Here is a 13,622-nt window from a genome sequence, read left to right as displayed (position 1 = left end):
GCAGGCGCGGAGTCGCGCGCGGGCGAACGTGCTGCGTCACGGCGGGGCGGGCGAGGCTGCGTCCGGCTCGTGCTAGCCCGGCGTGCGGGAGCAGCGGCAGCCATGTCGGCCATGGGGACTCTGGCGTTTGACGAGTATGGGCGCCCCTTCCTCATCCTCAAGGACCAGGAGCGCAAGACGCGCCTCATGGGGCTCGAGGCGCTCAAGGTGAGCGGGCGGCCGCCGGGGCCGCCGATCCGTCCGCGAGCCCTCGCTGGGCGGGCCGCGCCGCGCCATGCTGCCGTTAGGGGCGGGGAGCGGGCGCTGGGCCTCGGCGGGAGGATGGAGGCTGTTGGGATGAGGTGGCCCTGCGCTTGTCTTCTGCCCCGTGTCAGGCGCGGGGCGCCTGAAGTCTGGTCTAGACCCGCAGGTGTGGGAGGGATGGAGGGGGAGAGAAAGCATCGCCCGCGGGGCTGGGAATCCGCTGCCCGCCGCGTAGCGTCTGTGGGGTCTCCATGGCGTGAGTGCGCCCCTGAGGCGCACGGTTTCGGGGTCGGCTCCCCTGCAAGGTGAGGCGCGCCCCTCCCGGTGGCTCCTCGTCGCCGCGGGCAGGGAGGGTCCCCGCAGCCCTCTCCCTTAGACACCGCCCCCCCCACTGGAGCTCGGTCGTTGTTCCCAAGAAAGTCCTGGCTGAGCGAGTAGGCAGCCTTGTGTGAGCGCGTGTGATTTAAATACTGATGGAAGAGTGGAGCAAAATAATCCTGGCTACTTCTTTTAGTGCTGGTTGCTTCTGTGGCTTCCCTGCTTTAAAGAGGCTGTTATTTTAGCTGCCCTGCTTTTGCATGCTTTAGCGGTGCAAGTGCGAGCTGTGCAAGAAAAGCAGGGGAAATGTTTCTGGCACAAAAACAATAAGCATATATTGGTTATTTTTTTTTAGTCGTAATTGTGTGTTGTCAGTTAAATTACACTATTTGCGTTAGCTATTTTTCCCTGTCTTTTTCTTAGCTTGGTACTATGGTTTCAGGATGCGTGACAGTGATTTAACTTATTTCTCCTTTGTTTCATAGTCTCACATAATGGCAGCAAAGGCTGTAGCAAGTACTCTGAGAACATCCCTTGGGCCCAATGGTAATAATGAAATAATTTTAATGATTCTTTCTCAGTAATTGTTTTTTGGGATTTTCTACACTTCATGCTTTGCATATTTTTTTTAGGTTTGGATAAAATGATGGTGGACAAAGACGGTGAGGTGACTGTGACAAATGATGGTGCTACCATCCTGAATATGATGGATGTGGATCACCAGATAGCCAAACTTATGGTGGAGCTGTCTAAATCTCAAGATGATGAGATTGGGGATGGAACTACTGGAGTCGTTGGTAAAAAAAGATTTTAAATTGAACTTAGCTTTTTCAGCTTTAAAATCAAGTTGCTTCAGCTATTTTAAGAATTTTTGTGTGAAGTAACAGTAGCTTTTCTGCAGCATGTTTTTAGAGTATTTACTGGTTCAGTATTTTTGGCAGTTCTTGTATTAGAAATCTTTCAATCAGAAAGATTCTTATGTGTCTTTTCTAAGTATGGTAACGTTTTAAGTTAGTGTTGAGAGTCTTGTTTGTACTTTCAAAATTTTTCTGCATAATATTCTTGCATTCTGCCTATCCCGCCTTGGTTCTTATGCTCCTTTTTTTGGTCTAACATAATGCAGTTTTCTTTCTAAGCATAGCAAGTAGGGGGTTCTGTCATTTAAGAAAACTTGAACTGTTAAAATATTACAGGAAAAAATCAGGAGGTGTACTTTTTAATCATATGATAATGTATTAAAAATGGTGCTTCAATCTGTGGAAGAGTAAATGTTATTTTTAAATTTTGTTTTATAGTTCTGGCTGGAGCGTTACTGGAACAGGCTGAGCAACTACTAGATCGTGGTATTCACCCTATCAGAATAGCAGACGGTTATGAGCAGGCAGCCCGCATTGCTATTGAGCATCTAGACAAAATCAGTGACAGCTTTCCAGTTGATCCACAGAACACTGAACCTCTGATCCAGACAGCAAAGACAACACTAGGCTCTAAAGTGTAAGTCACAAAAACTTCAGAAGAACTTCAGAAGAATATTTAAGTTTCCCTTAAAAACACTTTGAGAAATCCTGTTGTTTTGATGGATTAGTAAATTCTTTCTGTTACCAGAGTGGCTGCTGAATGCTGTTTTATGTTTGATTTTGGCTGATTTCTCAATGAACTCATGTCTCAGGATAAGAAATTGTGAATCCTTTTTCTTTAAAGGGTTAATTCCATGAGGTTAAACAGCTGCGAAATCAATTTCATTCTAACCTGTTAGTTCCAGATGTCTACATCATAGCAAATTACAAGAGTAATGCAAACCTTTTTAAAGTAATTATGTTCCAAAGGTTTCTTTTGGGTTTGTTTTTTTTTTTCCTAAAAAAAAAAATTCTTGTAGGATATTTCCATAAGTACATTTTTCATTATAGGTTCTATGTGTAGTGTATAAATTCAGACATTGTAAGGGCTTCCTTTGCAGAGCTGTCTTAACAGTGGTTTCTGTGACTTGAATGTTTCTTCTTCGTTAATTCTCCTCACTTGTTTCAAATCTGTATCTTGAGACTATGTCCACAAAGACTACTTAGACAAACCATATCGCGTGTTCTGTTTTCTGCTATATTTAGCATCTTTTATTTCTGTAAACAAACAAACAGGACCCCCTCTTTTAATGCAGTGTAGAACAGTTGTTAGCTATGGTGATGCTTTTTTGTGTTCGAGATTGATAGAATCACTTTTTTCTTCCAAATTGTGGATATGTAATGCAACTTAATTGTATTTTTTTTTGACCCTAGAGTTAACCGTTGTCACAGACAAATGGCAGAAATTGCTGTAAATGCTGTACTGACAGTGGCAGATATGGAGCGTAAGGATGTTGATTTTGAGCTGATAAAAGTACAAGGCAAAGTGGGAGGTAGACTGGAAGATACACAGTTGGTTAAAGGAGTGATTGTGGATAAAGATTTCAGTCATCCACAGATGCCTAAAGTAAGTGATGTCCCTGTGTGCATCTCATCTGTAATGGCTTAAATAAGATTGTGTAGCCCATTTCAAATGCTGTCCTGGCATTTCTTAAGTATTTGAACAGTGTTGTGGTTTGGCTTGGTTTTTCAGCCATATATGAACAGGAAAGGGGAGAGGAGCATTACATCCTTCATGTTGGGAGAGACCAAGTCAGAATTTACAACAATCTTGAGAAATTGAGAAATGATGGGGGAGGAAGGGGGTGGGGAGAATTACTGTACAACTAAGTGAGGACAGGTGCAGAGTTCTATGTTGAAGCAGAAATAATCATCCATATTGTGTAATATGCTTAATGCAACTCAGTATCAAGAAATGCTTCTTAAGCTTTGAGTTGTCATGTTGTCCTGTTTGGAACACCCCAGAAGCTGTCCTTTTATTATATTGGGTGTAGGTAAGGTCTACAAGTCTTTGTGCTGCATGCTTCAAGAAAGATGGAGGGAATTTAAAATTTCTACTGTTCTAAAATATTTTTCTAGTAGGTGACACTGTTTATCCTATGAAAAGGAAGACTGATGGAGAAGATCAGTTGTGTAGTACATAGAAGGTGGCGAAGATGAGTGTGTGGTATTCTCAGTGGTCACGGTGGATAGGGCAAATAAGGGTTTCATTGAAGTGTTTTGGTTTTTTTTAAAACATTAAACTATAAAAAGACCACTGGTAAAGATTGTTAAGGGCTTAAACAGTGTCTTGAAGCTGTGGAATTTGTCCTCCTATCCCTGTGTTTTTACAGATATATCTGTATGTTTTGCAAATGTAAGAAAGAGGTGTTACTGATGTCAAAACTCAACTTTTTTTTTTTTTTAAATTGTACAGGAGCTTAAAGATGCTAAAATTGCAATCCTTACTTGTCCGTTCGAACCACCTAAGCCTAAAACTAAGCATAAGCTTGATGTCACATCTGTAGAAGATTACAAGGCACTGCAGAAATATGAAAAGGAGAAGTTTGAAGAGATGGTGAAACAGGTAGTCTTTAAGATTCTTTCTGTTTTCTGTGTTTTTCATAGCCTTTACACAGAACAGCATAGTGCATTGATTTATTTCTGGAAATGAGCTAATAATCCTTATAGGAGGCAACATACAAGCAATTGTAAGGCTATGAATGAAAATTAAGTTTCTGTAAAAAAGAGATACCACCCTGGCTTGAAATTTACTTTGATGTCTATGTACACCAGATGGTTCTCTTTCAGAGTTATGTTTTGAGAAAATTAGGAGAAGTAAAACCATGAAGAGATTGTTTTTTCATTACTGTGTTAGTTCTGATCAGAAGATTGATGTTGTGTGTTGCTTTCAGATAAAAGACACTGGTGCAAACCTTGCTATTTGCCAGTGGGGTTTTGATGATGAGGCAAATCACTTGCTGCTCCAGAATGAGCTGCCTGCTGTCCGTTGGGTTGGTGGACCTGAAATAGAAGTAAGTAAAATCTTCTGAAACTGGACTTTGTACCAGTTCTCAAACGTGGGTTAAGTAATACGCTGTACAAGTTAGAAGTTCAGGCTTTCTCGGTAGAACTGCGTAATCGTGTGTATGGGTAGGTATTGGAGAAAAATCATTGGGGATCTGTGGGAAGAACCTACAATGAATGGGATTAAGGTTTATAATTGGAGTGTATGCATGTTGCTTGTTTAAAAGTTTTATGTGGCTTGGAATGTTTCTGCTTTAGTCTTGCTGTTTGCAGAAACAAGGCTTCACCTGAAATACTTTGAAGTGATGGAAAGATAACCTTTTGGAGTAGGCATTTGACATTCTTTTCCACTAGTTTTATGTTATGAAACACATAATGGAAAAGCCTTCTCAAAATAATTAATGGTTGTTTAACTTCAGTTAATCGCCATTGCAACTGGAGGACGCATTGTTCCTCGCTTCTGTGAACTCACGGCAGAGAAACTGGGTTTTGCGGGTGTTGTCCGAGAGATCTCCTTTGGAACAACGAAGGACAGAATGCTTGTCATTGAACAGTGTCAGAATTCCAGAGCTGTGACCATTTTCATCAGAGGAGGAAATAAAATGGTGAGATGCTTAGTTTGTTATGAATGTTGGATACATAAGTTGCAGAATGTGTAGTTTCTTTCAAAAGTGTATTAACTCTTATTGGTTTTGTCTACATTTTCTTTGCAGTGTGGACAAATCGAAGGGAGGGGGGGTTGGAGGCAGACATGACTCTGTGTTAGAAGTCACTTGTTAGATCCACATTCTATGTTTTTGAATGAAAACTTTATTTTCTCACTATTAGACCATATAGTTTGTAAATACAGAAACAATTTTACTCATGGATGCTGTGATTTGTTTTTTTGTCATGGGAGGGTCACTTCTATGAGTAAAGACATATTAGCATTTTTGAAAGATTTGGCTTTTATTATAGACCTAGGTATGGCACTTCTGTTTAAAAAAAAACAAAACAAAACAAAACACCACATTCCCCACACACACCTAATGAGACCATTTTAAATGCTTATGTACATAACCTGGTTCTTGGTTGTACTGTTAGTAAATTTAAATTATATTTAGGTTAAGTCCTACTTTGAGTGAAAAACCTTAGGAAGAAAAGAACATAACCCCTAGTCCAAAGAGTTCTTTAAGAAAGCAGAAATACTGCTTTAAAGGTTAGCATAACTTGCTAAATCCATCTACACCTGTTGAAGTTGGGAGTTGAAACAATTTGCAGTCTGTAAATAATGTTGGCATCTAAATCTAAGTGTTTTGTGTCTTGGAAATATGCGAGATTGAAAACCTTATGTAAGTTTTTGTCATTGCTATTTACAGATTTGACAAATAACATTGAAAAGGTGTGTATTTTTTTTTATTCCTTCTCTGCCACTGGATATCTAACATTTTATATTTTGAAATAGCATAACATAGCAGCAGTAGAGCTTCATTAGAGCCATGAAAAGATTGTACAGTGTATTTGCAGTTTCCTTTTCTGTATTAGGAAATATATCTTCATAGCCTTCAGTTGTTTATATTGTAAAATATGTTTTGTTTTATAATTACAGATTATTGAAGAAGCAAAGCGATCTCTTCATGATGCATTGTGTGTAATCCGGAATCTTGTTCGTGATAATCGTATTGTATATGGTGGTGGTGCAGCTGAAATTTCTTGTGCCTTGGCAGTCAGTGAAGCAGCAGACAAGGTAAGAAAGGAACAGTTACAACTCCTTTTAATTTATGAAGGGAAAATAAGGATTAAGTCCATCTTAAGAGATTCCAAAAAAACTTCAGAGAGCTTCCAGAAAGTGCATATTGTCAGCAAATGTCGGGAAGTTCCATAACCAATGTTAAAAGTTTTCCTTCCCCTCTCTGTAAAAAGTCGTTACCAGTACTGTTTTCCTTTTATGATAAGAGCACTTAAAAATTGTTCTCATTTGCAAGTAGTTATCATCCAAAGGCATTCAGTCGGTTAGAGATGCATATTCCCAAGAAAATCTGCATATCATGTATATATTTTTATAGCTAGTGTGAAAATCTACCTTTACTAGCATTGGAGTTAATAGCTGTATGAATTTAAATTTCTTTTCCCCTAGTGCCCATCTTTGGAACAATATGCTATGAGAGCTTTTGCAGATGCCCTGGAGGTCATTCCCATGGCACTTGCGGAGAACAGTGGTATGAATCCAATACAGACTATGACCGAAGTGCGGGCTAGGCAAGTGAAAGAAAATAATCCTGCTCTCGGCATCGATTGTTTGCAGAAAGGAACAAATGGTAAGAACTGCAGTGTGGAGAAGGAGAAGCTTAACAGTGTTTCTTTCTCAAAAAATCAAAACGCTTACTGTTTTGCCTCTCAGCTCTTGCCCCTTGTCTTTATAAATGGGAATGCAGGTGGAGAGATGCATGCATGTCTACCAGAGAGAAAATGTCTGATAGCTTGAAAACCTTTATTTGGTGGCAAGATTAGTTGCAATGTTGTTTGACATTGGGGTACAGAAATAAAAGCTACTCACTATGAGGCGAAGCAGGCTCTGTTTTAAATACTGCCGTTTTAGTGATCCAGTTCACACTGCAGCCCTAGAAACAGTTGTTTTGAGAAACAGCTTGTGAAGAAGTAAACAAAAGGTTGGAAGTGTCTTTAGATAGTGTTGTTCACACCAGTACGTATGCACGTATAGACGTGTAACAAGCATGTGAAGACTGAGAAACCAATGTATGAAAACTTATTTTCATTTGAACATAGACTTTTCACGCTCTTACTCTGTTGCTCTTTTCAGAAAAGAAGGTGGTAAATTTTGGAACACAATGTAAGATATTGTGTTTATGTAAATTCATAACCCTTCTTTGATTAGGTCTTTCTGTTTTACGGCATTTGAACTTCTTTAGTGGTTGCTCAGCCCTTAGGGTGCTTCTAATATTTGTATGGAAACTCTGCTCTTCAAAAACTAATGTAGAAAGGTGAAAAGCTACAATTGGGGAAGACTTAGTTGGGAAAAGAGTTTGGATCGTAATGTTACAGGGTCTTTGGTAAGAACCCAGACATAAAATTCTAGTTTATACAAATTGTCAACTATGGTGGCCAAGAGTAATAATGTAAAATGTTCTTTAAAGTTACATGGAAATTACTATCTCACATTAAATGTTGTATCTAGATTTGAGGAGGGTATCTAATTCTTCTGCTTCTTTTTGGCAGACATGAAGCAGCAGCATGTTATAGAAACCTTGATTGGTAAAAAACAGCAGATTTCTCTGGCGACTCAGGTGGTTAGAATGATTCTGAAGATTGATGATATCCGTAGGCCTGGGGAATCTGAAGAGTGAAGGCTGAACAGCAAGAAACATTAAGGGGGCCACAGCAGTAGTGAAGACGGTAGTATTCTGATGCTTCATCTTCTGCTATTTATTTTGGACACTTTTTGTTTCAGATACTGTAATGGCTAATTGTTGAAAATAAAAACACACTTTAGCACTGGTGATTTCAAGACTTGTTTCACAAGTATTGTTGCATCTTTTCTTTGTGAATATTCATAGAAAACACTTCTTGAATGTACAGGAAAAAAAATTGGTAACACAGTAATAAAATTCCATGGGTCCTTTCTCATTGCTCCTGCAGCTAACTCCATTAGCTGCTTGTGAGCAAAGCCCACAGGTTCTTGTGTTAAGAGGTCTGTCACTCTTCAGTGAAGTAAGCAGAAAATTATTGAAATTGAGAAGTGGTAGACCAGAACTAATGTGCAAATTTTTTGCCGATTTCAAGAGATAAGGAAGTATTGAAAATACCAACTCAGTTATTTGCATTACGTGCATAGTTTAGTTTCAGAGCCACAGTAGTACAGAGGAAACTTCCTTTTTTTGTGCTGACTGCTGTTAGCTTAGCAGGTCCCGTCCTAATCATTATTTGCTATGATTATACATCACTTGAGTCAAACGAAATGAAACCAGTGCAGCTCAAACTGGTCCACTTTCACAGCAGGAGTAATTGAATTTGTGCTTTGACAGAACAGTGGGAATACCGCTATTGTGATTTTTGTGCTGTGGTCTGTTTCTGGTCAAATAAAACAGAACAAACATATCTGAATTATGATAAGGTTGTGGGAGACAAGCACTGATATTGAAATTAATCATGGTGTGTTAGTAATCATCAGGAAATAAAAGCCTTGCCTAGTCATGTATTTGGGGCTGGTGGCCACAGGCCCCAACGTCTCTGAGTACTACTCCGTTACTCTGGGGAGAACATGAGGTTCACCATTGGAGGGCAACATACACATGTCACTGCTGGAGCAGACAGTGCCCAGATTTAAAAGCGAGCTGAAGCAGCCTGGCAGGTCTTTCCTAGTGTCACTGACATGACACACATATGTCATCAGCAAGACCTGAATCTTTAAGAATTCCCCTCAAGAGCTCAGTTACTTGAGCTAGTTTCACGACTAGCCCCATGTGTTGTCTTAAATCCAAGTTTTCACATCCTTCTAGGACCCTTACCCTGGCCCTGCCACTTTGTTCCACTAGTTCTAGTTCCCCTGTTACCAGCTGGCTTTTCCCAGCCTCCGTTTCTTTGTCTCCTGCTGCATTCCCAGGTTTGGGCTCCTTTCCCTCTCCCATCTCTCGCATCTCCACACTGACACAACGCTCGTCTTTGCAGGCGTGGGAGGCAAGGCTGCCAGGAGCACAGCATGAAGATTCTTCTCCATCCCTCCCGGTCATGCCTGGCCTGCAGCAGCTGCAGGGTGCCGCATACCCAGGGCTGGGCTTCTGACTTCAGGTGTGCCACAGTATTCAGAGAAATCAGGTCTGAGTGGATTTTTTTCAGGAATAGGGTTAAGCAGAGCTGTGAAACAACATCTTGTTTCTCTACAAACTGACTCTTTTTAATACAAACATGTTTTTCTTTCGCTTAGGAAAAAAACCTGCTGTTGGATCATTTCTGACCGTGTTCTGCAAGGGGAAAGATGCCTCTTAACGTGAGCAGTTCCTGTCCGAGTGATCCTATCTGACAAGCTTACAGGCAACAACAGATAGGGTCTTAAGCGGAGCAAGTCAAGCTGTCTCGCTAACCTGCAGGTCTGCTAGCTCTCTGTAATATCAAGACACCTGGATATTAGGATACCTAGACCCAGACCTACTTAAACTAAGCTGACTGGCTCCAGAAGCTGCCCAGGCTGTATGTCTTTATGTTAAGGCTGTACAGAAAAGAGGGCACTGTGGGAGCTGCTCTCCTCTGTGGCAGAATGGCATGACAGTCTGTTGGCCATGGGGATGGTTATTACACCCCCCAGACTCTTACCATCATCCAAGGAAGGATGATTCAGTTGTGAGGTTTGGGTATGGCAGACTAGCCTTGTTTGTCCTCCAAGCATAGAAGTAGCTCTCCATTTCACGTCTTGGAGGGCTTCCCAGGAACTCTTTGCCAGAGAACATTTCTCACCACGTTAAAGAGCTAATTAAATGGACTGACAGTGTTTGCTTTGTAAACAACTCATCTCCATGATACAAGAGAGACAGTTTGCTAAACTCAGATTACTGAGGGGGTAAAGCTTTTGTACATTCTCTGTAAGATGTGGACCCTGCGATACCTGCCTACTGTACTTGCACTAGAATCCACATCCTCGTGGGTTCCTCCCTGAGCTGTTTGGGACCAGTAATTGTGTTATGGTGAGGCTCCTGCCCCGCAGTGCTGAACAGCAGCAGCACAGGCACTGAGAGAAACAGGTCTTTGCCAGCTCTCTGGTGTCTGGGTGCTCATTGAACATGGGACACTACTGTCAGGGCCCTGAGCGCGCTCCCCTTGCTCCCTCCCAGGGTTTGGCTACTTGTGCTGAAGGCCAGCTCTGGCATGGCACACCTATGTCACCTTGAATCAAACTGCTGGGGAAAATGATGGGGGTGACAGAGAGCTGGGAGAAGCCCTCCCACTTTTGCTTCAGAGCTGCATTTAACCTCAGGCCCCTGCCCTTGCTCCTTGCCCGAGCTATGCCTGTGCACCTTGCTGGTTTGACTTCCTGGCTTGTCCTTAGCCTTGTCTTGTCAAGTTGGACTTGCCTGGTGATTTTGACTTCACTGACCCTGGTCACCGTGGCTGGTCCTGCTCTGCTTTTCTTACTTGGATACAGTGATGTCAAGGAGCTCTGGAAGAGAACAGTGGCCAGAAGTTGTCTGGAAGGAGCACCTCAGAAGGCTGTTGAAGGAGTCCTTACTCTTTGGGATGGGCAGTGGGAAGACAGCTCTCCTGTGGTGTATGAGCAAGAAGGGCTGTGCAAGCAAAGGTGGAGTGAGCAGAAGAAAGCTGGGGAATCTCAAGGAAATCAGCACAATCTGATCACTTGCTTACAATGAATGGTGGGCACTTGGGACTTTAGTCAAGAGAAGAAGAATAAAATATTAGAATTAGGAAAACAGATGTCAGTGTGAGTAATGTTATCAAGGACTGCTGAAGGCATGAGCTCTGCGGGATAGGATACTACCACAAGCCCTCTCCCTCTCAGAAAAGTCAAGCAGCTGAGTAACACAGAACTATAAATGCTCGGTGTGGATTCTAACTTTTTCTGCTCACAGTAGGGCCCATAATGGGTTACAGTGTTTTCTGCCAACAGGAAAAGATCACAACTGCATCAGCTTCATCTTCAAAGTATCCCAATGCAGCAGCTAAAGTGAGAGCAGCAACGAGGAACTTCGAAGTGCTAAGAGTGAACTAAGATGATGGACATGGTACTCACCTGTACTGTGGTCATATCTCAGGGATTCCCATTTTATTTGGCTGGAGCTTCACTTCGTGTCTGCCTCCATCAAAATAAAGGGAGATTTCTTTCTTCCTTCTCTGCACCAGCTGGCTGTGCTGCCAAGGACTATATATTCCCTTCCCTAAACTCCAATGTGTAGTTTAGTTCTCAAATCCATGGGGAAAAAAACCCATAAAGGACCGCTACATTTAAAGTTTCCATCTATCTTCAGGCTCCTCCTAAGTCAAAATCTGCTGAAAGCTGGAAAGTGTCTTTGAGGAATTATCACCATATACTTGCCCTGTTCTTACTTTATTTTTTTTTAAGAGACAGGATATTGGATTATATTAGACCTTTGGTCTGTTGTGGTACAGGCATTCTTATTATCTGGGTACAACTATGTTGAGGCAAGCTTTACAAACTTTGCATCACAGATAAAACTAGCTGATTTAAAGAACAGGGAATAACTGGCTAACACTGGTGAACTGGCAGATCATTTCTGATTCTCATAACACAATTGTCAAAATTATGTAGCTGCCTAAGACTTTTAAAGAGAACTTTAAATGTACCTGTTTTCCTGGAACATAGTCCAAAGTTACAGGAAGAATACATTCTTCCTATGCCCTAATTTCTGGCAGAAAACAAATACAATTGTTTTATGTGTGGGTCAATATTATGCCAATTCAATAAGCAAAAAAGCTTTAACTCATTGAAATATACAGAGATGCCTCCTTAAATTTTCTATTAATTGGATATTAAATGAACAGTCTTGAAAAGATTTTCTTGAATTCACATTTAATTTGAAATGGTTTGTTTTTAAAAGAAAAATAAATATAATCCAAATATTTAAAAGTCTGGTTTGAATTTAAAGATTTTGTGATTTCTGATACAGTATAGTGCCTTTACACCGTGCAAAGAAAACGGTCTGTTTCTCTAAAACTCGTAACCAAGCTGATTCATCAAAAATGTCCTTTATTTTTCCACTCCAGATCAGGAGGGAGTGCTTTCCCTGCTGGCACAAACAGAGCCCATGTACACAGGGGGACTATCTAGTGTCACCTCAGCTGCTCTGATCTCAGGGCATCAGGGCCTCAGACTGTCTCAGTTTCAAGAAGCTGCTTTGATTTATGTGCCTTATGGCACCTAGTTCTCAGAGTATCATAAAAAACCTGTCCAACATTAAAATTGCTGAGTTCCCGCTCTCTAACTGGGCTGTCTCGTGGTGAACTTCTCTGCCAGCTGCTCATATTCATCACTCACTGACCGTTCCCATCACCCAGCTCGCAAGTGAAAAGCCCTCTGCAATCTCCTGACCTTTCTCCCACGCGTACACCACTGACTCCTCTGCTGCCTGCTGCCACGTATGTGTCCCCGTAACCCACTGGCAGGAGCTGATGGTCCTCACACTCAGCTGGGTTTTCCAGTGAACATAACACTTCTCCAAGGACCTTTGAACCATCTCTTGATGTGCTTGCCCCAGGTGGTCATCTATTTTCCCTGCTCTCTGCTGCTGTTTGAACTTGAATCTTAGTCTGAGCTGACATTAGCTGGTTTCCTGTTTTTCACATCCAGCTACTGTGCTGGCTGGCATTTTGCAAGTGCCTTGACTAGACGGTTAGATATGAGGTCTTCTCATTAACACGTCTCTTGTAATTGGAAGAAGGCCAAAGGCTGGGAAAGGCAAGTTTCCAGCACTACCTTTGATTTAAGGGCAGCACTAATAGTTAAGGTTAAGTGAGTGCAAGTGCTAGTGACTGGGAGTGAGCTCAGAGGGACCAAAGGTGATGTGTGGTGAGCGCTGGGGAAGCAGGAGTGACTGAAATGACTGAAAACCCACTTAGGAAAGATCTTTTGCTGAGTAACTTCGGCACAAGGTTGCACTGGCACATCCTCTTAATACTTGTCACACTGCCTCTCTTTTCAGCTATGTTGACTCACTCCCTAAGAAAAGCTACTGCTACAAATCCCATGGGAAGCTCCATTTCTGACTCCTCAGGATCTGGGTCAGGCTCCCTCTCTTGCTCCTTCATGCTGGGACCATGCGAGTGCCCAGGAGATTAACAGATCGGCACAGCCTTGTCTTCTTTTCCTTGACAAAATTTGCAGCAATTTCTTCTCTTTTGCTGATACAAAAAGTACGTACCCTCCGCCTCCTGCTTGTTTAGGAAGAGCAGAGAATATAAGCAGAGATGTGCCTTTTTCAAAACTGAGCAGAGTATTACTGCTTTTGAGTAGAAGTGCAGAAGTTAACAGAGCCAACAAAGTTCAGTGGATGTTTAGCAGTGATTTCATTTCTTGGCTGAAACTAAGCACAGGAGAAGATGAAACTCAGTTCTGGAGGCAGCAGTTCAGAGCTGGTGGAAAACAGGTCATGTTACTAAGTCCCAAGCAAATCTGGATTCCTGAGGCAGGGGTTAGTG

The 13,622-nt window shown here is 41.8% G+C and overlaps 1 protein-coding gene across 1 annotated transcript; it reads left to right on the top strand.

Moving 5' to 3' along the window:
• Positions 1-43: 43 nt before the first annotated feature.
• On the top strand, positions 44-7,968 carry CCT5 (chaperonin containing TCP1 subunit 5). Its single transcript, XM_068396095.1, has 11 exons — positions 44-207; positions 1,047-1,107; positions 1,194-1,358; positions 1,857-2,055; positions 2,832-3,024; positions 3,874-4,023; positions 4,352-4,471; positions 4,883-5,068; positions 6,052-6,189; positions 6,580-6,760; positions 7,680-7,968. The coding sequence occupies exons 1-11, from the start codon at positions 103-105 to the stop codon at positions 7,805-7,807; spliced, it is 1,626 nt and encodes a 541-aa protein (XP_068252196.1). The 5' UTR covers positions 44-102; the 3' UTR covers positions 7,808-7,968.
• The last annotated feature ends 5,654 nt before the right edge of the window (positions 7,969-13,622 follow it).

Source organism: Nyctibius grandis, chromosome 3 (genome assembly GCF_013368605.1).
Source record: "Nyctibius grandis isolate bNycGra1 chromosome 3, bNycGra1.pri, whole genome shotgun sequence".
In the NCBI taxonomy this organism is placed as follows: domain Eukaryota; kingdom Metazoa; phylum Chordata; class Aves; order Nyctibiiformes; family Nyctibiidae; genus Nyctibius; species Nyctibius grandis.
This window is presented reverse-complemented; position numbering and strand designations above follow the sequence as displayed.

What these genes read in the sequence shown, in the direction of transcription:
- CCT5 (XM_068396095.1), top strand. Translation starts at nt 103, where the DNA reads ATGTCGGCCATGGGGACTCTGGCGTTTGACGAGTATGGGCGCCCCTTC. An exon ending in TTGAAGAGATGGTGAAACAG is followed by an intron (nt 4,024 to 4,351) that starts GTAGTCTTTAAG and finishes TGTTGCTTTCAG; the next exon opens with ATAAAAGACACTGGTGCAAA. An exon ending in TTGGTGGACCTGAAATAGAA is followed by an intron (nt 4,472 to 4,882) that starts GTAAGTAAAATC and finishes GTTTAACTTCAG; the next exon opens with TTAATCGCCATTGCAACTGG.